This window comes from Typopeltis vanoorti, chromosome 17 (genome assembly GCF_054136105.1).
Source record: "Typopeltis vanoorti isolate ZY-2024b chromosome 17, IOZ_Tvanoo_1.0, whole genome shotgun sequence".
Classification (NCBI taxonomy): Eukaryota; Metazoa; Arthropoda; class Arachnida; order Uropygi; family Thelyphonidae; genus Typopeltis; species Typopeltis vanoorti.
In genome coordinates this window covers 54,315,117-54,342,245 of record NC_143565.1, presented here as the reverse complement: position 1 = coordinate 54,342,245, position 27,129 = coordinate 54,315,117, and the positions used below count along the sequence as shown (strand labels likewise).

The 27,129-nt window shown below is 34.5% G+C and overlaps 1 protein-coding gene across 1 annotated transcript in view; it reads left to right on the top strand.

The window, feature by feature from the left end:
• The window catches only part of LOC150097399 (proteasome activator complex subunit 4-like), a 646,748-nt gene that overhangs the window by 7,080 nt on the left and 612,539 nt on the right, over positions 1-27,129 (top strand). Inside the window, exons 3-4 of the mRNA XM_090407543.1 lie at positions 11,774-11,890; positions 18,058-18,102. Of these exons, the coding sequence (XP_090263669.1) occupies positions 11,774-11,890; positions 18,058-18,102 (162 nt within the window). The remainder of the gene's footprint in view (positions 1-11,773; positions 11,891-18,057; positions 18,103-27,129) is intronic.

Genomic DNA, 27,129 nt, shown 5'->3' with positions numbered 1-27,129 from the left:
ACAGTGGCTAAGATAGCTGTCCTTCAAGAACTCAGAAAATTAAATATCCTCATTTCTGGATGCTACCTCTTCATTCCAGTCTATATTACCACAATTAAAATTACTCCTATTAATCACACTTCTCCTGTTCACTTGAAAAACTCAAGTTTACAGGATCAAAAACTCTGCAGCCCATGCCAAAGATCTACTAACTCAGGAACTAGTGGAGGACAGGCTTATATCAAGTTCCTCTAGTCGCCAATTAGAATCAAAGTAAGAATAGGCTTTCTTTGTGTGACCTAGCCCAATGAATGCAAATGCTAGTTCTATAGGGGCTACAGAAGCCTTATGCGAGCTGCTTGAGGAATGAAGCAATATGGCATTGTGACAGTTCTATGAATGAGAACTGTTACAGATGTTTAGCATGGGAATGTCATTATCTTAAGAATTGACCCAAGCAAAATTAAATGGTTGTTTATTGAAAAATAATATTCCTGTAATGTTCTGCTAGTAAAGATAATTGCTACATAGATTGCAACGTAGGGAATGGACAAGGTTGGAGTTTCCTTGTCACCATATACAAGCTTATCATCCAAATGATGCTAGCCATTGTGGATTGAAGTGAATACCACTCTAAGGTTTATAGGCATTGTTAGTAAACAACTGACTCATAAACTTTTTTAAAATTTAAGCTAGAGATTGCTCACCACTGGAAATAATTATAACTGGAATAAAGTCCTTCATCCCTCATTCTATCCAAAATTTCTAACTAGCTTATCTAAGCATTTGTTCTCCAAAAGTGTTCCAGGACAGTCCATGAAAAAAATTCAGCCTATCACAAATGGCTCGAGACTAAAACTTCAGTATTACATTAAGCCTTGCAGTTCATAACAGTTGGGAAAAAAAAAAAAATCATTCTGATTTTTTCTAGTCGCCTTGTCCTAGCCGATGCCATCAGCCACAACTTCTTCCTACCTGAGCTTCTGCTGCTTCACATCCAGATGGTGCTGTTGTAACATAACCCAAAGATGAGGCTTATCTATTGGCATCATTTTTCTCTTCAAATTCTTGCATTTATGATCGTGGTAAAGTGTCCTCCCCCAACACACACACACATACTCTACCAAGAACTACTCACTCCATGCCACCTTCAGTTTTCTGTCAAAAAGAAATAAAAGAAACATGAATTACTCGGCATGAACATGACATCTGATCCATATGGCATATCACCAATTGTATTCCAGAATTAACACCTGTTCTGTATCATCTCTTTACTGTTTCCTACTTGACAAGCATCTACCCTGCAGCATTGAAACGAACCTACACTCAGCTCATTCCAAAGAAAGGTGATAAAAGTCAATCAACAAACCACCACCCTGTAATTACTTTCATTTTTGTTCTCTCAAAAACTATGGAGAAGGTCATCAGCAGCCAACTTCTACATTACCTGACAGCCTACCAGCTAATCAGGTACCAACAATATGGATTCCACCTTTCTTGATCCACGGTTAACCTTCTAGCGTTCATCATTCACTTCTGGCTCAAGCCACGGAATGGTCTGGAGAAGCTCATGATATTTCTGAAGTCACTGACCAGTTCCTATATAGCTGTACTGATGATAACACATTTCATTCTTTCCTTTCATCTGGCAAACCATGTAGTGTCCAATCATTAAAAGCTCTAAGATCCTCTATAATGAATGCGTTAACTATGAGGAAAACCTTGTGAACCTCAAAACCACTAAAATGCCGTTATGTATAATTTCCCCTCAAGAAAGATCTTGACTTCACTTCAGCTTATTTTCAACAGCACTCAGGTATCAGAACATGATCAGCTTTCTCTTCTTGGACTGACCTGCACCTCCATCCTTTCCTGGTACAAACGCATCTCAGTCATAGCTTCTGCAATGTCAAAAAAGCTTCCTGTACTTTCTGCAAAGGGCACTATTTTTCACCTATACAACTACTAACACTGTATAAATCTCAAATTTACACGAACGTTGTTATACCTATTACACATTTGTGATAGGACACCCAAGGGCTCACTAGCTTTGCTTGGTGCCATTCAGAAAAGGCCATCAGATATTAATTGATGACCCCTCTCACAGTTCCTCTGTGAAAGGGGTGATCTGAAAGATACTCTTTAAAAGGCTTATTGTGCGCACCCATCTGGCTGAAGCCACAATTTTGAAAAAAAGCAGAGCTGAACTGGTTTCTCAAAAGGTTAGATATCCCAGGTGTTAAATTCATGGAAAAATAACCCACATTGCTTGTCTAAGAGAGTTCTAAGGCAGTCTGTCAGGTCTGAGAAGGAAAAAACAAAGACTTCCTGTGTGCAACAGTTGACCAAAGCATTTAATGAAGACTGTTCCTGAGCAGTATCTCACCGAACTATGTGCAGGGAATTGAAGAGGATTGGTATTGACAGTTGCATGCCTATACGGAAACCACTGTGATAAATAAAACTTTCTAATTCAATGACCAGTATGTGTAGGAAGTGTAATGAACAAAGGTAAGTTCAGCTGTGAGGGAAGCCTTGACAAGGCACTACTGCAAAGTTGTGGCGTAGTCTATGGATGCTAAACTTCTGTTTAATTCATTAAATATGTGTTTAATTCATTCATTATGCTGTCTTCACTCCATTAAACCTAGCTTTAATTAGTACTTGAAAGCCTAAATGTGTAGTAGGTATGCTTTTCTCAGAACCTTATTTTTCATCTGTACAGTTCCTAACACTGTAAATTCAAAATCTGCTGTACTGTAGAATATTGTTTTCAGAAATAGTAATGCATTAAAAACCTATCTAAAAATTAGAGTGATTATGGGTATAAATGATTTGGTTGGACTGAAGGAAAATGTGAGGATGGATATTAGGTGTTTCTAATTCATTCTAATTCTGTTTACTGAAGAGGGTGAAGGATAGCAGCATATTAGGAAAGGTTGTCAATATGTTGCTAAGTATAACAATAATGATTTGAGATAGTGACTGAGAATCATGAATAGCATGTTGGTAGAGCTGTATGATGAAAAAGGAGTGTAGTTTGTTAATGCATGAGATGTATTTGAGGGATGGATGGAATTGTACAAAAGTGATGAATTGCATTTAAGTGGATTCGATGTGAGTCAGCCTGCAAGGATCATTGCTAGAAAAAAGTGTAATGAGTGTGAACAAGTGAGGAAGAGATAATATGGAAAATCAGAAGAGTGGAACAGGTGAGACTGAGGTATTTGTAAATGGAGACAGTAGTAGTGTGAGATGAGGATGAGAGAACAGAAATGCAAGATTGATAGGTAAATGGCAATGGCGGAAGGGAAAATCCAGACAAGGAGATGCAGCATAAGGAGAGTGGATGTTGGAAGCAGTAGTGAATGTGTATGAGCAATAAAAACAACATAAGAATGGAATGGCCTAGGACAGTGGTGGCGAAACTTTTTATGTGCGCGTGCCAAAAATTTACAAATCGAGTTGCTGACGTGCCGGTGCATGCCGAAAATTTACCAATCGATTTGCTGATGTGCCGGGCAGTTTTTAATAGGGGAAAAATTAGTAGAAAATTAATCCAACTTAATTTATTTATTTATAAATTTAGAATATATATATTTATTTATAATATTTTATAAATAATTATTTATAATTTTATAAGTAATATTTTATTTTATTTATAATATTTATTTATATATAAATTTATAATGTTATTCAGTGTAAAATTGATTATTGCATCATTAAATTGATTTTCATTATGTTGGTTTGAAAAAAAAAACAGTAGTGAGAAAAATATTTATGCATTGTAACTCACCATCGAATTTAGCTGAGCAAGGGAAGCAGCAGAAAGATGCCAACTTGTCGGTGAAACGCTTACCATATTTACTCGAAAATAACTCGCCCTTGCGTATAACTGGCACCTGATTTTACTTTACAAAAAAAGACATTAAAAAGTGTTGCATATGCCTCATACACGAAAAATTTTTAAACATGTTCACGTCGCGGTGATAGTAACTCGCTCCCTGCGGTTAACAACACACCCTCCCCAACAGCCATTATACTGCAGCTCAAACTGTGCTAGCTCAAACGCAAACAAGCAACAATAATATTCAACCAAAGGTTGAAACTTTGTGTTAGTTGAGCCCATTGATAAAGAGAAGTTCCGTCAGAATGATAAACAACCCCCGTCGTGAATGGGTTAAAACTAAGACATATATAGTGAATGTTGTTATGACAGTTTCACATGTTATGGAATTTATTTGAAGAGAATTAGCATTTCAACTCAACAATTGTAGGCTGCCTTTGTCTTTGGGTCGCGCGACCTTTTGTTAATACTGCACCAATCATATGCACATCTTCATAGCCACTCTCTGGTGTAAAACAAAATTTAATTTGTATGTATTGTAACCATTAAAAAAAGAAGTTGAATAATTTATAAATGTATAAAAAGATATCACCTGTAAATCGTTGACGTGCCAGCAAAATTCTTGGACGTGACACCTCTGGCACGCGTGCCATAGGTTCGGCATCTATGGCCTAGGATGTAAGGGGAGTAGGTAACTCTGAGAAGATATACGAGGGACGTTCAGAAAGTAAGTTCCATTTTTAAATATTTTCACTGTAGCGCTGCGATCGCAATGGTGCGCATGCATGCTGAGTTTGATGATTCCTTAGCAAGGCGTTGGTACCATTTTCAGTCATTCTCGCAGTGTGTATGCTTCTTGGTGTGTGTTTATAATGTCTAAGAAAATCAAATTGCCTGCCGCATGTGAAATTAGTTCAGTTATCCATTTTTTGAATGTTCGGAACGGTAAAGCAGGTGAAATTCATCGGCAAATTATTGAGGTTTATGGAGAACATGCAATGAGTGATTCAATGGTATACGAAGATGGGTAAGACTTTTTAATGAAAGAAGGACAGGTGTGCATGATGATGAACAGAGATCCAAACAACAGTCCATGGAGTGGATGCACACCTCATCACCGGTCAAGATGAAATTGAAAACAATGGTTTCCACTCGGAAAATCATGTGAACTGTGTTTTGGGACAGACAAGGAATTTTGCTGGTAGACTTCTGGGGTCAAGGCTCCACAATCAACGTAAGTATGTACTGCCAAAACTCTTAAGAAACTGCGTCGTGTGATCCAGAATAAACTGCATGACATACTTAACAGGGGCGTTGTTTTGATTCATGATAATGCCCGCTCACACACAACTGGTGTAACGCAACAACTTCTCACCACCTTTGGCTGGAAACATTTTCATCATCCCCCATATAGTCCTGAACTCGTGCCAAGCGACTTTCACCTGTTCAAGCATCTGAAATCTTTCCTTGGTGGCCAGCGGTTTCAAGACCACGACAAGGTCAAAGAAGTAGTCAATACATGGTTGCCGTCTGTGATGCAAACAGCAACCTTCTACGATGAAGGTATGCAACTCTTGGTGCCCCGTTATGATAAGTGCCTGAACAATGGCAGAAATTATGTAGAAAAGTAGTGAAAGATGTCTACTTTAATTTCCAATAAAGTTTTTTTGTAAGTATATTTTTTTTTCTCTGACAGCCCATCGGAACTTACTTTCTGGACGTCCCTCATATATGGTCCCTAATGATAAAGGTGATTGGGCATGAGTAGGACTAGTTATAGACTTAAAAATGAAAGTCTGAGTTTATTTACAGAAGCTAGTGGCATCAGAAATAAGAGAGACAAAATTGTTTCAGGGATTGAGTTTATTCATCCCAAAATTGTTGGAATAAGTGAAATATATCCTAATGGGAATAGGATTGGGGAAGTATGATGTTTTTTCTGTGAGGATAGGAATAACAAGAAGGGATGTAGAGATACTGTCAATGATAGCAGGGGCTTATGTCTGCACAAGATTGAAATGTAAGTGAAATAGTGGCAATGATTTTGAGTTACTGTGGAATAAGATGGAGAATGGCAGGATGAGATATTTAGTTGGATGTTGCTGTAAGCCAGAGAATGTGGAGAGAGTAGTGATAAAGAAATATATAAGTGATTTAGGTTAGTGAATAAGGGAAAAGTGATCATTATGGGTGATTTTAATTATGATAATATAGATTGGAATGAAGATCCTTTCTTTTAGGCTTACACGGTGATCAGAATACATTTTGGAAAATTATGGAGGATACACCGGTCACACGTCTTCCTTCAGGCAGTCTCTCCTTCACGGTCTACCGCAAACCAACACATACTGGCCAACACATACATGCTAAATCATACCACCACCCATCACAAAAATATGGAGTCATTAACACCCTTAAAAACAGAGCTGCAACAATTTGCTCTAATCAGCAAACTCTTAAACAACAATTAAAAATTATTAGCAACACATTTATAAATAAGGGCTATTAACAAAAATACTATTAATAAAGTTCTTCCTAAAACTTCACCAAAAAAGAATTTAGATTACAGTAAAACCATAGCCATCCCAAACATTAAGAACACACGCAATTTACAGACAAAAATTACTAGTTGTGGTAGTGTTGGAGGTGGGCGGTAGATGGCGTTGATTCGTAGTAGAGGTAAGATGTAGAGACAGTTGAAGATGTCCTCCCGCGATGAGTCTTCGGACTCCTTGGAGGTATCAGGAATAATAATAATAATAATAATAATAATAATTAAACAGTTATCAGAAAAAATCAATAGAATCCTACACCATTATAATCTCAGTGCCACCTTTAAACCACCTACAAAATTAAAAAACATATTCGACTCATCTAAGGATCCTCTCCTCCCATTGGCACATTCTGGAGTTTATTGCATCTACTGCACCTGTAACTTACCTTATATTGGTGAAACTGGACATACAATTCCTATAAGGAAAAAAGAACACAAAAGACATTAAATATAACAATTTTAGTGAAGCAGGCCTCCCAGATCATGCTCTCAACACCTTACACCAAATTGATTGGAAAAGTACCCACTCTCTACACCATACAAAAACCTGGTATGAAAGCAAATTTAAAGAAGCCTGCGAAATTCTGATTAACCACCTAATTTCAACAATAATGGCAGCATGAAAATTCCAAGAATCTGGATGGCACATATTCCGCCTACTTAATACTTAGTATCTAACATACTTTAGGACTCTAAGCAACCTTCAGCTAGTATTGCAAACTATTCCATACCAATTGGTTGAAATTTATACATATAATCATGTTTTTAATATATATATATATAAACATGTTGCTCTCCAGCCGAATGTAATTTTGTAACCAATAGATAATAATAATAATAGGACTCTACCGTTGATGTAGTCAATGTTTTTTTTTTTTTTTTCTTTTTCACCAGAAGTCAGGCCAATAATTGTTGTAATGGTTGGTCAGTAACTTTAGCAAACCATGTAGATTGTAGTGCAGCTTGTTTCTCTGTATATAGTGTATATGCTCCAGAAGATGACCTTGATATGATCAAAACATCGAGTGTTAATTTTGGTTTATATTAAACTAAAGTTTTACTCAGACACGGTAGTTGTCTCCATAATTTTCCAAAATGTATTGGAATGAAGACAATATCTGGGAATAAGGAAAATAAATTTAAGTTCTTGAGAGAGAAGTATCTGGAGCAGTATGTAATGGAGGTTATACGAAAATTGAGATCCTTACATCTGATCATATCATCAGAAGATGTGAATGAGGTTGTACATCTCCTTCCATTTGATAAGAGTTACCATGAAGTGATCATCTGAGTGATGCCAGCTGTATGAAGACCTCTGTAAGGAAAGGGTATATGCAGAGTCACAAGGCCAATGATTATGAAAAACTTACGTTATGAATAGTCCAGCTTGGAGCTGTATCGTGGAATGGTGGAAGGAGATAAATGCTGCTTTGGAATACGTTCACACACTAATGTTGTCAAATAGCTATTTTGACAACATCAATATGTGAATGTATTCCAAAGGTCAAAAAACTGAATAATGTAGGTGTCGTATGCATTGAAAGAAGAGATTAAGCGAAATCTGGAAGAAGATACTGGAGGAAGCACAAGTTGAATAATGGTAATAATAATAATAAAGAGAAAAAAGAACAAACCCGGAAGGGAACTCATTTTGTAGGAATGCTTTGAAGTGCACTTTGAGCAGAAATTAGCATAGCAGACCAAGAAAAATCACTGAGTTTTTTCAATATGTGACTAGAAGAAAGAATTTTTATGGAAAGATGATGCTAACAGATAGAAATAGTAGTTTGGTAACTATTGCAGAGGACATAGTCAAGGTATTTCATCTTGATCAGTGACATGATGAAAAGTGCAAGTGTAGAGGGAATAGGAAAGGATGAACTGGTGGTGAGAGAGTAAATATTTAAGGAATTAAGTAAATTCAATGTCATTAAGGGAATTGGACTTGATGACATATCACTGTCTGTCTCTTAAGAGAATATTCCAGTTAATGGCTTGGTGTATCTGTCTACAGGAGTCTGCAGTGGCACAAGTCACAGTGGATGCTGATTAGCAGATGCTTGTGTGTTTATGGATTTGAGGAAAAGTGGAAGAATGGTGTCAGCAAGTTCAGTAGAACAGCATTCATAATAAATGCTTGATGCTGGCCAGAAGAGTATAGTTTGGTTAATTAGTGACTCTTCTCTTACATACTTGCGCTAGTCCCTATCTGCGTTGTACCTCTTCTACAGCTATTTTTATGAATGCTGTTCTACTGAACTTGCTGACACCATTCTTCCACTTTTCCTCAAATCCATAAACACACAAGCATCTGTTAATCAGCATCCATTCACTGTCCAGCTCCAGGCATACCAAAGCAACTTCTCATTCTCCTCTTTCATACTTTCTACCTCTGTGCTGTGGGAGTCTTTCCTGCACATTTTCCCCTAAGGATTGTAATCTCCAATTGTTCAAAAAACATTTCAATAGGTTCCTTCTTTCTTCTTCTTTGCTATTTACTTCCATACTGCACTAATGTTCTATTGGTTTTGCAACATCTTGAGTGTAGGATTGATATATTAAAAAAAAAATTCTGTATGTGGGATTGCTCTAAATCATAGGTGCACGAACTTTTTCGGGCCACCGCCCACTTTGCAAGGCATAAATTTTCTAACGCCCCCCCCCCATTATGTAAATTATATAAAATTGGTTTATTTTTGTACAAATCAATTAGAAAAGTGGTTTTATATATTTTGAAATGAAATATAACGAATATATTTGCTACTGTAAACATAACCTATTATACACACATATATACATGCTCTATTTTCTCATTGACATAGAAAATTGACATCTATTTCTATCTGACATGGTAAATTTTCAAATGATTAAATAATTGAAATAGAAAATTGATAAAAAAAATTGATCGTGTAAGACGGGCATAAGATGAATTAAAATGCAATATTTAAATTTTAAATTATTATCTAATCGCAAAATCACAAAAATAATTAATTTTTAAATATATATTATTAATTTCTTCTATAAAGAGCCACTGACCCCCCCCCCCCTAGACTGCCTGAACGCTCCCAAATGCTTCTGATCCCACTATAGCCCCCCTAGAAGGCTTCAGTGCCCACTTTGGGAACCTATGCTAACATTTTTAGGCAAAAAATTACTAATAAAATAAATAAAAATATTAAGAGGGAAAAAAAGGAGTCTTTGTTCTTGATCAAAAGCAGTTTTAACTTTGAGTTTTCTCTTTGACCAAGAAAATGGTAATAAAAATATTTGTGTAAAATAATGAATGCTGAGAAGTTTTCATAGATAGTTGCTTAATTTTATTTATAAATAAATTTTTAACATGTAGACACAAGAAACGATAATATTATTTTATTTACAAATATTTTTGCAAAATATCTGTAAATTTTTGTAGAATCAGCTGAACATGATAGAATGCTAACAATGGATTATTTCAAAAGATAGTGATATGTGAACACATGATATGGTTGCATCATCATCATGTAGCTTCCTCAGTGAGAGGGTGTAGCACCATGTCCTTCTAGTTCTCTCTGTTCTCTTTTTGTTTCTGCATAGCCATGTGATTCCTGTCCACAATCTTATATTTTCAAACCATGTCCTTCGTTTTTTATCTCTTGATCCTTTTCCCAAAACTTTTTTTCTAAAACTGTTAGTATCCTCTGTCCTGCTGAACCTCTCAGTACATGTCCTGCCAATCTTATCTTTCTCTGGATCATTTCCTGTAATAAAGATCTATGTGTCCTCGTTCTCTGTAGGACATCTGTATTTGTCACGGTCCATGAGATTTTTAGAGCTCTCCTATACCATCACATTTCAAAGGCTATTTTCTGTTGTTTTATTGTCTTCTTGAATACCCAGGTCTCACTTCCATATGTGAAAACTGGCCACACTAATCTTCTTATCATTCTTTTCTTTGTCTTGATACCCACAGAACTTCTGAGCAGATCTTTATTTTTCCAGAAGGCATCTTTAGCTATGGCTGTTCTTATTTTTATTTCTTTATCTTGCTTTCCATCTGCAGTAAAGTAGGTGCCTAAATATTTGTATTCTGTTGTATGTTCAATTTTCATATTGTTTATGAATATTTCTGGCTTGGATCTATTTTCTTTTGAGATTTGACTGCATCTAGATGCCAATATGATACTTAAAAAACACCTAGTAATGACTAAGGAGAATGAGACTCTCCCAAATTTTTATTTTTTACACCAATGATATATTTGCAATCTGGCCTTATCTGAAGTATACACTCCCTGTGTTCATAGAAAAGCTAAATGGTCTACATCCTCATACCAAGTTTGCAGTGGAAGCGAAACAGAGGGTAAACTAGCTTTTTCGACTTTTTACTTTTTTGTTCTCCATTTAGTGCTCTTGCTACTTCTGCATATCGCAAACCAACTTTCACTGATCATTATATACTACATAATTCAGCCTATCAACATTATAAAAAATCTACTAAACCATGTGCATATTGTTTATTCCAACCCAAGATGTTTAACTAGAAACTTGTGAAGTATAACCAAGTATAACTCAGTTATACTTTAACATACTTATGTGTAGTGTCATGTAGCTTGTTTCTTGTTCATACATACATTTTCCTGATAATGACCTTGATATATGGAGGTCAAAACTAGGGTTGTTCCAACCCAAGATGTTTAGCTAGAAACCCGTAAAGTATAACTGAGCATAACTCAATTATACTTTAATGTACTTACGTGTAGCATCATGTAACTTGTGTCTTGTTCATATGTTTTCCTGATGATGACCTTGATATATGGAGGTCAAAACGTCGAGTGTTATTTTCTTAATTGTGAGTGTAATCTTCTTTGTTTTGGATAAATTGATGGAAAAATGAATACAGAAACCTCAATCTTACATCACTTATAATAAACCTGAATAGTCTTCTGTAGCACAGCATGATATGGATACCAAACATAGAATCTCCTGGTCACGAACCCAATTGCATCTTTGATGTTGCTTTAACTGTGAACATTTATTTAAGGAAACTACCAAACCCCCCAGTGAACTGCCCTAACTTGAACTAAAACTACTGTATGTCTTTATCAAAAATTTAGGAGAGTCTCATTCTCCTTAGTCATCACTAGTTTTTTTTTTTTTTTTAGCATCATATTGGTATCTCGAGGTAATCACATCACATGTTCATGGATCACTAATATCTTTTGAAATTATCCATTGTTAGCATTTTACCATGTTGAGCTGTTCCTGCACTGAGGATGTAAATAAAATAATAATATCATTTCTTTTATTTACGTGTTAAACGTTTATTCATTATGACACAAGAGTCTCTGAAAGCTTGTTTAATTTTACATAACATTTATTATTTTGGAAAAATTTTGACTAAAGTTTTTGAATTTTAGAAAGAAAGACTTGCTCTCACGTGATGATTTGGAAATTCCCTGGCGACCACTATATAATTTATATGAAAGGGCTCTTTATTCATCATATGAACACTTAGGAATGTTACTTATACCTGGGTAAGTTAATAATAATTTTTGAACTGAAAACTGTTACTAAAAATTATTCATTTATGAAAAAAATGGTTGTTTTTTTTAATAAATATATTATTTTGATTTGAGATTGTGGAATAAGGTTTCAGTTTACATGAATTTTAATGTAATCATATCATCAGTCATTTTAAGTTGAACCTACTTGAAAAATACTTTACTCGTCTCAACTTTTCATCTTCTCTTCATGTGCTAGTCTTAGTTACTTGTCATGGCCAAGTAACTTGGCTTGTTATCATCATCATCAAATTTCTGCTATGTATTCTTCAAGAGATGTACAGGATACTATAATACAACTATTACATGCTTGTTTACATTATTACTAGCTTCTTATCAACAATTTTTCTCCAAATTTATCTGTTGTTCAGTATTGTCACATCATGCATTTTGGTCTTTCAGGGTTCTGCTAACTACAGTTAAATCCATCTTTCATCATACACTGCTTTACTAACATTTACTCTCCCCTCTAATTCTGATTCATGACCAGAATTAGAGAGGAGAGTTTTGAATCCTTGAATTAGATTTACTTACACTTTCTTGAATTCTAAGAATGTCAATTTGCCTTCTAATATTTTTAATTTTAACCCTTGAGCAGTCAGTATATATGTAAGGAAATATATATATGCATCACCATGCTTCTATCCTAAAAACAGTATCAGCGTGCATACGTTCATATTTTAACTATAGTAAAGCCATAAATTTATGTTGGCTTTTGAGTTTTTGCACAGGGGTACTGCAGTCTCAGCACACCCCCCCCCCCCCCCCCCTTTTTTTTTTTTTTTTTTTTCATGTATTCATATGCCATGGAAGGCGAGATATGTATTTTTAACTCGCCACTAAAAGGGTCGATATGATTTTGCCATTGATACCATCTGCTCACTCTGTTTATTTTTCTCACAGCTTTTATATCTGTGGTCACTAGTCTTTGATCAACTATTTTATATCCAATGCAACCCTGAGATCCATAGGTTAAAATTTTCTAAATTCTATTTTATATATAGCTAGTGCAGTATTTTGGCTTATTTTTCTTTTATCCCATATAAATTGATTCATCTGGTTCCTCACTATACTTTTCTTATTATGTTATCTGTTCCTAAATTTAATTTGCCATCTTCATTAAAAATTGTGCCTAAATAGCTGAAATATGTTATTTATTCTATGAGTTCTTCATTGAAGATGCAGTTAATGTTTATTATAATCCTGCCTATTTTTAAACTAGCCAGAAAAACACATGCAATTGACACCCATAATACATTATGCAGATAAGATTAACTATCCTTTGTTTACTGCCCTGTATGGGTATTAATTAGGTTACTGAGAAGCTAAGTTACATGGCTGTGACAGGCCATCGAACCTAACATACAATGAGAGATGAGGATGAGATGCCTGTATAATAGTTTGTGTTTTTTTATTGCTTAATTTCATATCCAATTTGTGGCAGCAGTTATTCAGTTTATTTAAAGACTCCCGAGGACTTGTACTAGATTTATTTAGAAATATAACATCATTTTCATAAACTAAAGAGCTGAATATTGCTGATTTTCATATCAGGTTTAATGCTACTTTCCTTTGTGATATTGCCCATAAGATAATGAATAATAGCGAAGATAGTATGTACCCTTGTACCTGATTTTCCCATCAAATCATTCCCCCCCACAATCCACCTACATCTCCTTCAGTTCTGACTTTTGATTTTACTATATAGGCTTATATGTTGCTCTGTATAATGTCTCATTTACACCTTATAATCATAGTGTTCTGAACAGCTTTTCTCTTGCCATCTTATCATATGTTTTTTTTCTAGATCTGCGAAACTTAAATATCAATCCTTACTATATTTCCATGAGCATTTGATTCTGACATCCTCCTGTTTGTCCTGAATCTAGTTCTTCTGCATTACTTCAACCTTGGTATGACCTCTGGGTCTGGCTCCCACTGACGAGACCTCAATAAAGGTCGAAACTGGTCTGGGTAGTGGTCTTTCCCATAATGCATAGCATTATACATGTCTGCAAGGAGATGTGCTTTGCATTATGAGATACTAAGGCAAGTGATGTGAAGTCATACCACCTTTACCACGAGTTGCCTGTATAATAGTTTGCCCCAGTCCTGAAAATACTTCAGGTGCAAACTTTGTTTGCTTACACTTGGAAAAAGGATTAAACCAAGTATATAATTTCTTGGTATCTTTAATTTATTGTATAACCAAGTGAAAAACTTTCAACAAGGGGGGCCATGATGTTTAACCATGCAGTGCCCCAGCTGGCATGAAATTCTATCACATTGTACTATCATTTTACTTATGGTTTAAGCCAATAAAAATACAATTTAGTCAGCTAAAGCCTAAATTCCAGATGATCCTATAACTAGTATTGATAATTTCATCTTTAGAAAGGCTAGATTTTTGACATTTTTTGGATTCAGTATTAGATTGATCTTCAGAAATCAAATGAACTCATCGTTTCTTGATGTTTTCTTAAAAAAAGAGAAACAAATTGCTCTCTGTCCACTTCAATTTACTGTAAACTTTCTCCAGTTGTTATATTCATCACACATCATCCATCACAGAAATATGATGTTGCTAAATGCCTACTATCAACAGCCCATATTGTCTCTTCTTCATTTGAATTTCTTCAACCAGAAATTTCTACCATCTTAGAAACGCTGCTCTCAATGGTTACAACCTGAAAATTATTGAAAAAACCATCACCCATTTTTCTCTTAATTTCCCATGAAGTGATTACTCCCATAGAATAGCCATCCCTTATATTAGGGGCACTTCTGAATGCATTGCTCATATCCTTCAGAAATTTCAATCACAATTAAACAATCTTTCTTTCAATCGCATTTAAACATATTAATTAAAACAGCTTTTTGTTAATATCTAAAAAATAAAGTTGCATCCTTCACTGCTACCTGGAGCTCTTCAAAATCTGTGTAACTGCAAGTTATTTTACTATGGTCAGACAGGTTGATTCATCACAAAATGCATTTCTGTACACCAATGAAATGATCTTAAATTATTACATAGATGCTCCAACAAATTTGAATGCCTTTTCAAAGAAAGTGCTGGAGTATTTCTTCACCACACAAACCTCTTGTAGACTGTGATATTTCTAAAATTGAAAATTATCATCATTAATTGTATTTCTTTTATTTTAATTTTTAATATAGTTGCATATGCATACCTATGTCCTATCCTAATGGTGCTATGTTTACCTGGCCCCCCTTTTCCAGATACCATTATCCGTGCACCTGCATTGTTGTTTTTGAATTTCTCATCTGTTCTGTGATGATGATTCAAAATACTTAAACTACGATATCTTTATAATTATTATCACGTCCTCCATGGAGTTAGCAGACTCATCATTGGAGGTTCTTTCAACTGACAACCTACTGAATCTTAAAATCGTTAACACTCTCTGCATTAACAACATATTCCGGTAATGTGTTCCATTCATCCCCAGTTCTCCTTGTAAAAAATCAACTCCTCACATCCCTCTTCACCACGCTCTTAGATAACTTCCAGGTATTGCCTCTGGTTCTTCCACTCTCACCTTCTACTCTTTTTATAATCCCATCTGGATTAATCTGATAAAATCCCTCACTAACTTAAAGGCCTCTATCATATCACTTATTTTCCTCAGAATTTTTCACATTGTCTTTGCACCTAATGAAAATAGGTGAATCTCTGTTTAACTGGATAATATTCCAGCTTTCATTGACATTCATCCTGGTGCTTATTTTTGTTTGTAGTTAAAGCCAGTACAGAATACATTGTGGCTAAGTCACAAACTGCTAGCTTATCCTCATTCATTTAGTATCCAGATGGATTCTTAGCAACAGGGTGCACCATGAGGAGGTCAAGATTTGGCTTTGGATCCAAAGCCCTGATTGGTTCTCCTCATTGCTTGTAGGTTATGGTGAAGATTTTTCTTTCATTTATCTAGCTTTCACCCTTAAGTGATTCCTAGTATTTGAGATCTGAAAAATCTGAGTTTTAAGAAAAAAACTATTATTATATGCAGTTGTCTGATTTGCATTCCTTTGAAAAGCCCTAAGAAAAGTTTTTCATCTTTTGAATGGTATCTGAATCCTGGTGTTTCCAACAAAAAAAAGTATAATTTACTGGTAACAAAATATATTTTATGATTACTTGTTTTTTGAAGATATTTTTAAAAACTCAAGTATTTTTTTTTAAAATAATACAATACCAGTGAGTTTTATTAAACTAATTCTTAATGAAGGCTTTCTTAAGTTAAAGATTTTCATGAGACAGTTAGCTAATGCAGACTTTCATTCATTTATTTGAGTCCAAATAAAATTATTTTTCTTTTAAAAAAAGTACTTTAAATATGTTTTTATACATGTAAATTGTGTATGTATGCAATACAGGCTGACTTTCAAATAATGTAAGCATTTACAAAAATGTATTTGTTAACAAAATAATATAACACAGAAGTCAAACCATTACTACTATAATGAGCAACTCAGAGTTTATATTCTCTGTGTATCCACAAGAAATTATTTTCACTTTTGCCACTAGATTGCTATACAAATATAAAGTGGCTACTCAGGAAGTATTTTGTGTGCTGCAGTTTTATTCTGTGAAATCTGCAAATCACAGGTCTTTTCCTGTGAGGATCTATGAAGGATTGAGTTCACTAAATGTCTGTTTCTATGAAGAGTTGCAAGTGATTGCCAGAACTGATAATCACTTATTACAGAATGTTTGTCACTAAGTTGAATATTGTCTTTTTATGTGCAAGCCAACAAACTGAGCAAATTGAATTTTATATATGGGGAATTGGAAACCTATTTGAGTTGCTTTTTACAATTATGTAAAAAGATGTAAACTTTTGCAGTTACATCATTTGTAGTCACACTGTATAATTTTACTCTTTTCACACAAATAATATTGATGTAGATTGGGTTGTCACAATATCTTTTGTGTTGTCCCATCATTAATGGTTCAAGTACAAACAAATAGGAGAGTAAATTGGCTAATCACTGGTAGCTGGGCCATTATTAATTTGGTCATGTCAGCTACTACAGAGAAGAATAGATTTCTTTCTTAGTTACATGGTGATAAGCATTCATGGTAATAAACTATGGAGACATCTACCATATTAGAGTAATAACTTCAGTTTATCAGTTTAATATAAACATTTTGACCTTTAATTTGGTCAAACTGCTAATACTACTGGCTTGACCTCTGGTGAAAAACAATAACAACAACAAAAAACAACAACAACCCTACCACATCCAAGCTAGAGTTTTGTTAGCTATTTGGCTATAGATTCTAAAAAATAAATTAATTAAAACAAAAAATATTAGACATGGTGAATAATATATGAAATAAGAGCTGCAATTATTGTTTGTGAGCCCTGAAGTGGGGGTTATCTCAGGAACTTGAAACAGAATTTATATGGGTTGGATGTGTCATCCATATTCTTGGGATTTTTAGGCCACCATTAATGTTCAGATTAGGATGATTAATCAAAATTTTACAGACTTCCTTAAATTTGTGTTCATACCAAGTTTTAGTGTGATGTAAGGAACAAGTTCCTTTCCAATCAGTTTGGTGAGGAGTATTAAGAGCATGATCAGAGAGGCCCAATATACCAAAATTAAGTTTAATGTGTTGTTTTTGTGTTTCTTTTTTTCTGATTGGAATTGTGCATCCTATTATGACCAGAAAATGATGGAATCATCAATTTTTGGACTTTATGATAATAGTTTGATTCAGACAATATTGATTATTCTGATTTAAGACAGGAGTTGGATGTTTAGATAATAGGTTAAACTGCAAATAACCAACAATGGAATAATCAGTTTTCAAGTGTTGGGTCAGAGTTTGGAGTCAGATGCCAAATTTGCATTAAATTTGCTTCCCTTCTTTTTTTTGTACATTTGATTTATTTTTTTGGTCTATTCTCTCTCTCCGTCTCAGAAATGTTTATTTCCCAATTACTTCTCTTCCTGTGATGGTTGAAAATGATTGATTTAATAGATTTATTATTTTCATACATACCTTGAGTTTTGTGAAAATAAATATGGTAATATTTTTATAATATATGTGCATATATGTATATTTAAGTAGTGTACTGACTATAAGTGTTCTGATTATTTTCTAGGAACCTAGAAACAGTTTTGAAAACTCTGGTACGCTCCTGCAGAATGTAAGCATAATTCATTTCTTAATGTTTACTAGTTGCTTATATCATATTTCTTAGTAATACAATTCATGTGGTGGTCATATTGATCAGGTAGTTGGTCCATCATTACATGACTGAAAGAATATATGGGATGCATAAGGCTATGCTACCTAATGCTTTGTTCGGTAAAAGTGTAAAGATGGGAGCATGATAGTTGTATGAAAATGACAGTAGAGGATATTTTAATTTAAAACAAATTGCTATGTTATACAGAAACTGACTACAGTCACTGATTAAAGAAAATGTGATAACATGCTAATGCAGAGCAAGAAGGAAACATTATGTCAAGGCTGGTTATAACATATGTACAACATTTACTGATTGCAACTTAAAAAGGTGAGGATATATTTTCATGAGAAATAGTCACATACCTCTCACAACTTAGTCAAATTCAGATCTAATAATGTACACAACCTCCTTGCATAAAAATACTTAGGCAGTTGGGTTCAGCCTTTTATAATTCTTTGCTATAATTCACTTACATTTCATTAAAATATTAGCATGTTAGTGACTCAACATTCTGGTAACTCTCTTCAGGAGAAGAAAATAAATAGTGAATTACATGACTTGTTTCCTTCCATCCAACTGACTTAGACTTAGTTTTGCTCTCGATCTTGACCTGCATTATTAGTTACGCGTTTGAGCATAGTTTGCAATAATACAAGTAAAATGATCATTATTAATTTTGTTAGTTTTTTTAATGGTAATTGCAAATGGCATGTATTCCTTTTTAAACATGATTTATTTTTTTACATTTAAGAAAAGCTGGCCTTATATTCACAGTTTAAAAAACAAACAAACAGATTATTTCTTTTTTTAGACTGTGAATTTAGTTTTCAGCAAGGAGTTAATAGGCTAAAGCCAAACTTTATCTTCTGACAACCACTACATGCTGTGTATCACTATTTTCATCATGGTAATAATTTATTACTTAACTCATTTAGGTTCTAATTCTTTCTCCCTACTGTGAAACCATACCTGTCTATAAAATGTCTAAACCTGATGAGGTTGAAATTCAGACTAGAGATAAAAAGTCCTTCCCCCATTAGCCATCATGACAACTTTTTTTAGTTGAGAGTCATAGTAGTGGCCCTAAACCAAATACACTGGTGAATAACCAGCTGCTCTTTATTACAAGAAAGATTATCTTATTACTTCCAAAAAATCAGCCAAGTACTGATGCATGAAGTTGGTTTCAGCTTAGAATCTGTATCACTGAATAAAACTGAATAAATTATAAAAGTTCCGATGCACCAATGAAATAAGAATAGTGGTAACATGTTAAGACTAAGCAATTCATGAAGTCTTAATTAAACTTCATGTATTGTATAGTCATAAATTGCTTTCATTGTTGAGAATGCAATTTCTCCTCTGAAATTTGAGAGCTTCTGTAGCTGAAACGTAAAGGATGTTTCAGCTACAGAAGTTTTTTTTCCCCTCCTAATCCCAAAAGACACATAATTAACAGACATGCTGGCATCATAGCTTTAGTGGCTTTGCCTATAATTAATAACAACCCTATATATATAACCCTATATAAACAATATATATATATATGGTTTCACATACTGCATATTCTGGTATTATTCACACATATTGCCAATTCTCAAAGGCTATACTGTAACATTTTTAGAGCAATTAGTACTTTTGGAATGTGCACATGAAACACATTATAATGGATGCTTGGGGTAGTGATTTCAACAGCATTAATATGATTTAAAGGTTTACAAAAATTAATTTAAAAAAAAAAGTAAGTGTAAATTAATGTTACACAGGCCTTATAATAGGATAAATTTTTATCTTTATATTTTTTCACAGTATTTATTGTGGTAGAAGTAATTAAGATATGATATTTTGGAGTACTTCTTAGATTTAAAAGCATAAGATTGATTCCATTGTGTGGACCATTTTGGTTATTTGAAGAGAAAGGAATGGAACTTCTGAGATTACTGTGGTTATGTTGAAATTTTTGTAAGTTCTGGTATTGTAAGTTTTGTAAGAGGCCACATAATTCTAAGATAAAATTTTATTAGTTTCACACTTCTCAGCTAGTTTTGTGTACTTTTTTTGTATATTTCTTCAGGAGAGTCTGTTAGATATGAATTAAACAACAAGAGGCATTTATTCTATCAAAGTTGTAATGGATTTGACAGTTGAAAACAGCACAAATAAATAATTAAACATGTTTAATCAATCCTATATTTTGTCTCAGTCACTGAGACAGGAAACAGTATTAAAATTGTAAAAACACTCACAAAATGCATAAATACAATAATGGAAAAGATTAGACTGAAAGCCTAAAGTTCTATCAGGAGCACCCTCTATTGGTACTGTTGGGTGGGAGGCCTAAGAATTAGTTTCCAAAATTGTAGGAAGTTTAATACAGTCATATTTATTAAGATTAGGTTGGTTTTTAAATTTGCTGCTGATTCTAAAAAAAAAACATCTTTAAAGTTTGTATTTGTTATGGTGAAGCATAGTAGTTGTCTTCCATTTGACTCTGTGCAAGGTATCTAAGGCATGGTCAGTTACACCTGACTGACCATACTTACAGCAGCAGATGTATTTTTATGCTCTAGGTAAATGTTTGCAGATTTCCCAGTTTGACCATTATGTAGTACAGAGATTGTACTTTTTTTTAACCGTTGGTCTGATGAATAAAGGAGCGTTCAGCAGTAAGTTCACCCTATGTAGAACAAAGATTGGAGGCTCTGATAACACCATATTGTTGAGAGGGGGATATGATGGGAAAGTTTGTGTATGCATCTATCTGTGTGTGTGTGTTTTCTGTAAACAGAGAAAGAAAGGGTTATGTTGAGAAGATGTGTGATTGAGGTATCTACGAAAGGCAGGCTATTATTAATTTCTTTTTCTATAGTGAACTGGATTCTGGGGTGCTGTCTTTTGAGATGGAGGAGGAAGGAATCTAATGTGTCTGAGCCATGTGGCCAAATAGAGAACACATCATCAGTGTGCCTTAGCCAGATTGAGGGTTTGAGAATAGCAGTATCAAGAGCATGTTTTTCAAAATGCTCCATATAATAAAAACCTTCTATCTGGCTAAGGTACATTGATGATGATGTGTTCTCTATTTTTTTTCTCTCTCTCTCTCTCTCTCTCTCTGTGCTGGGGGGATTCTTCAAGATCTTGTCTGTATTATACTATTTTGAGATAGTGTAGCTGAGGTATTTAAGCCCTTGATTCCTTTTCTCTATGTTACTAACAATATTGTATGCTCTTTATGTAGTGTTTTAATTATTCCTACTTTTGTGTGGGGTAAAGATAAGACAAGATATCTCTTCCAATGTGGGTAGACTTTCTCTGTGTCAAATACTTGAGCTTGTTCTTTTTGAAAGCCTTGAGGAGCTTGTCAGAAATGGTGAATTTCATTATTTTCAAGTTAAAAAGTAAAGTTTATGTATGGATATAAGTGGTTCAGGTAATGTATGAATTGTTTTGGTTTTGTTGAACTGACCAGATGACAACTGTATCATCCACATAGCCACATGTTTGGTTTATGATGGTAGTTTTTTTTTTTTTTTTCAAATTATTCTCATAAATAAATTGATTAGAAACAGAAACAGTTGAGCACATGGCAAGATTCTGTTTTGTTTAGTTTCCATTCCAAAACATTTTGAAGTAGTTCTAAAGTTTCCTCTCTGGAAACATTTGTAGCATCAAGACTTACTGGATACAATGGTTCTATCACTAATTCTTTATTTTTTTCAATGAAATGTGAACTCTCTTTTATAAAGGATTCTGTTTGCAGTGTTATCAGCTGTGACAGTTATTTGGAGAAATTGGCAGTCAGTGAATCTATAGCATCTGCAATTGGCTTACAAGGTTGTGCATCTTCAGGGTATTGTAAATTCTCAGAACCAGTGGGTGTTTGACAGTGAGTCATTTTTTTTTTTTTTTTTTTTTTAATTTCCTCTGGCCATGCAGCTGGTTTTCTTGCTTGTCAGTCATGTTGGATCTAAGTCTAGTAAACCATTCAAATTATGGCAAATGCAAAGATAAATTTCTTGATTGGTAGGCAGTTTTAAGTAGAGTTATATGGGCACATTCAAAATGGGGAATTTGACAATGAAACTTATCTTTTACTATAGCCCCATAGAAAGTTCTACTAAGGAAGAAGGCGAGCAATTTTTTGAATAATTAGAGAAAACAGCCAACATAAGGATAATGGAAAAGCTAGTCCTTGTTGGAGAACAGTAGGATAAGAAAGGAATCCCAAGTATATATAAATATTTTGGAAAATTCTCTTCAGGACATGAACTAGTCATCACTAACACCACATTTCCACATAGAGATGAGAAGACCCACAAAAAAAGAAAATGCTTATTGACTGTGTTATTGTTGTTGATAGTAATATCTTCATGCTGATTCAGAATATGAGTATACAGAGGATTTGAAATTAAAAGTAAACAAAACTTAGTTTTAAGCAGGATAAAAATAAATATCATACTAAAAAGAAAAATATATAAGAAAGTTTTCAAGTATATATGAAGAATTAAAGAAAATATATAAGAAAGAATTATAGTCAACCAGCTTTTAGGGGTGAACTGTAGAGTCATCATCAAATTCCTGCCATGTAGCCTCAAGGGGTGTACAGGATATGATAGTACTACATGAAAAATTTACATCATTACTAACTTCCTATCTACAATTTTCCTCCAAATCAGTTTGTTACTTGTCAAGACTCCAACATTATCAGATCTTATATTTCTATCGTCTAAGGCACTTTGTACCTTATCAATCCACCTATATCTTGGTCTCCCTCTGGGTCATTTTCCTGCCAGCCTGGCAGAGAACACTTGTTTTGCTAATCTTTCCTCGCCCATTCTGTTTAAGTGACCATACCACCTGAGATTAGCTCTGCTAATGCATTCCTGGATGCTGACAATGTCAAGTTCTTTCCTAATATCCTCGTTTTTAATATGATATTGCCATTGATGCCATCTGTTCATGATTCTAATCTTTCTCAGGACTCTCATATCTGCGGTCTCTGGTTTTTGGTCAAGTGTTTTACTTCTGATCCAGCTCTCAGATCCATAAGTTAAAACTGGTTTGAATGCTGTCTTGTATATAGCTAATTCAGTGTTCAGCCTAATTTCTCTCTTATTCCATATGAATTTATTCAGTTGACTTCCTCCTACCATACCAGCTTTGTTGATTCTGTTGTCTATTTCCATATTTAATTTACCATCGTCACTTAAAATTGTGCCTGAGTAGCTGAAATGTTTTACTTTTTGTATAGGTTCTCCATTCACAATGCAGTTGATATTTTCAATGCTTCTGCCTATTTTTATTGTCTTTGTCTTGTTGTTTGCTGACCTTCATACTATATCTCCTACAACAATTATTCAATTAGTCAAGGAATCTTGCAGACTTGTAGCAGATTTATTTAGAAGTATAACATCGTCTGCATAAAGCAAACAGCTGACATTAACATCTCCAATTTTGATTTCATGTTTAATACCACTTTCCTTCATAATGTGATCCATATAGATAATGAGTAACAGAGGGGATAATGTACATCCTTGTCTCACACCAGATTTAACATTAAACCATCTTTCTGTAATTCCTTCAATTCTAACTGCTGACTTACAACTCAAATAAAGAATATGTATTGCTTGATATAATGTCCCATTGACACCATATAACTATAGTGTATTGAATAGCTTCTCTCTTGGCACCTTGTCATATGCCTTTTCCAGATCTACAAAACTTAAATACAGATCTTTGTTATATTTCCATGATTTCTCAACTATTTGTCATAAAGTGAAGATCTGATCCTGACAGCCTCTATTTGACTTGAATCCAGTCAAATAGAGGTTCTTCACCAACTTTTCTTCCACAATTATTCTCAACCATTTCTAGAGTATACTTGCATAAATCTTACGAGGAACACTCAGTAGGGAAATACCTCTGTAATTCTCACATTTAGTTTTATTTCCCTTTTTATATATGTGTACTATGAGAGCTCTACTCCAATCATTGGGAATTTGTCCCTCTGTCCAGGCCTTCTGAACTATGTAGTGCAACCACTTAAGATTTTTATACCTCCATACTTCAGCATCTCTGATCGAATATCATCTACTCCTGCTGCCTTTCCACATTTCAAGCCTTTGATGGCTTTTTCTACTTCAAGTATGGATATGTATTCCTGACTCTATACCTGTTCAGTGTTTTTTACCACTGTGCTATCACTGCTTGTTTCATTTAGCAGTTTTTCAAAGTAATTACTCCATACTTCGAGGATGTTTTTCTCCCGTTTTCATGTCACCTTTATCATCTCTAACTCATTTTACAGCACTCTTTCCTCCATTTCTAAGATTCTTCAACAACCTCCAGAATATTTTGCCACCTTCTTGATATTTATTTTCTATATTCTTGCCAAAGTCCTCCCATGACTTTTGTTTAGCTAGTTTTATACAGTGTTTAGCATTCTTCCATTTGTCTCTGTATTCTCTAAGAGCACAAGCTGACTTATTTGCCAGGAACTTTTGATATGCTTTCTTCTTTTCCTTCACTGCATCTTTAACTTCTTATATCCACCATGGAGTTTTTCTAATTTTTCTATCCTTGCAAACAACCTCACTACATGCCTCTCTGGCTGAATTAATCAGTGTTTTCTTCAAGGCTTGCCACTGAATCTCAAAGGTTTGGTTGGTGTTCTCAAACTCTTTCATTTTTTCTTCAATAATCTTTGTGTATTTTAGTCTACAGTTCACATCTGAGAGCTGCTCAACTTTTATGCACTTTAAAACTTTCTTACATGTTATTCTTTTCAATATGAAATTCAATTTTATCCTGCTGAAGACTAAATAGTGATCACTTTCAATTTCAAATCCTCTGTACACTCTGGTGTCCTGCACCAGGGAGAAAACATCACTATCAACAATAACATAGTCAATGAGAATTTTCTTATTCCTTGCCTCTTCTTCTCTCCATGTGAATTTGTGCACATTTTTATGTTGGAACATGGTATTAGTAATGACCAGTCCAAGTCCTGAGCAGAAATCCAACAGATATTTGCCATTATTATTAGCTTTGCTCTTTTATCCAAATTTTCCCAAAATATTTTTGTATGTCTCACAATCATTTCCTACTCTACTATTTAGATCCCCAACAAGGATCAACTTTTCCTTTTTCATTGTGTCAGTTGCTTTTTCTAAAGCCTCAAAAAATTCCTCCACTTCTACCTTAGTAGAACCTTCTGTGGGACTATAGGCACAAATAAGTCTCATTGTCCAGTTCCCCATTCTCATATTTGCCCACATTATTCTACTTGAGACTGTTTGCCATTCAAGAAGATTAGCCTCATATTTTGTGTTGAATACTATGGCTACTCCTTCTTTTTCTTGATTGTCATTGCCTGAATATAACATTTTGTATTTTTTACTCAGAAAGATTTCACCAGTTTTTGTCTTTTTTGTTTCAGTCACCCCTATTATGTTGATCTGGTACTTATCTAATTCCTCAGCTGGCTCCATTTCTTTGCCATTCAGGCTTCTTATGTTGATAGTACCGATGTTTAACTCTGGTGATATTGAGTTGGGGTGTGTTTTCAGATTTGTTCCAGTAGCTGACTTTTTGCTGTTCACCCTGGTTCCCTGGCGAAAACAACAGGGAGCCTTGTTTAACCAGACGATGCCCCAGTCGGCATGAAATTCTGTCATGTTGTACCATCATTTTTTTAAATTTTGGTTTAACCAATAAGAATACAATTTGGTCGGCTAAATCCCAAATTGCCAGCTCATCCTCGTTCGTTCATATCCAAGTAGATACCCAACAGGGTGCACCACGAGAAGGTGAGGATTGGGCATTAGGTCAGAGGCCCTGGTCGGTTCTCTGCATTCCTTTAAAGGCTATGTGGAGGTCTCCTCTTAGTTATACAGCTTTGACCCTTAAGCACCCCGTGGTATTAAACATGATATCAAAATTGGAGATGGTAATGTCAGCTGCTTGCTTTATGTGGATGATGTTATACTTCTAAGTAAATCCGCTGCAAGTCTGCAAAATTCTCTGACTAAATTGATAACTGTTGTAATAGATATGGTATGAAGGTCAGCAATAAAAAGACAAAGACAATGAAAATAGGCAGGATCATTGAAAATGTCAATTGTGTTGTGAATGGAGAACCTGTGGAACAAGTAAAACATTTCAGCTACTTAGACATGATTTTTAGTGAAGATGGTAAATTAAATATAGAAATAGGCAACAGAATCAGGAAAGCTGGTATGGTGAGAAGTCAATTGAATGAATTCATATGGAATTTATTCAATTAAGAGAAATTACTCTGAACACTAAATTAGCTGTATACTAGACAGTGTTGAAACCAGTTTTAACTTATGGATCTGGGAGCTGGGTCAGAAGTACAACACTTGACCAAAGACTACAGTGTTGTACTTCTGACCCAGCTCCCAGATCCATAAGTTAAAACTGATATGAGATTGATATGTGAGTCCTGAGAAAGATTATAGGTGTGAACAGATGGCATCAATGGCAATATCATATTAAAAATGAGGATATTAGGAAAGAACTTCACACTGTCAGCATCCAGGAATGTGTTAGCAGAGCTAATCTCAGTGGAATGGTCACTTAAACAGAATGGGCGAAGAAAGATTAGCAAAACAAGTGTTTTCTGCCTGGTTGGCAGCAAAATGACCCAGAGGAAGACCAAAATATAGGTGGATTGATATGGTACAAAGTGCCTTAGACAATTGAAATAGATCTGATAATGTTAGAGTCTTGACAAGTAACAGACTGATTTGGAGGAAAATTGTAGATAAGAAGTTAGTAATGGTGTAATTTTTTTCATGTAGTACTATCACGTCCTGTACACCCCCTTGAGAGTACATGGCAGGAATTTGATGATGATGATGAAATACAAGCTTGGATAGATACATCCAGTAGATTTTATCATTCACTACGTCATTATTATCTTACAAAAGTATCTAACACAGAGTTGAAATATACCACACA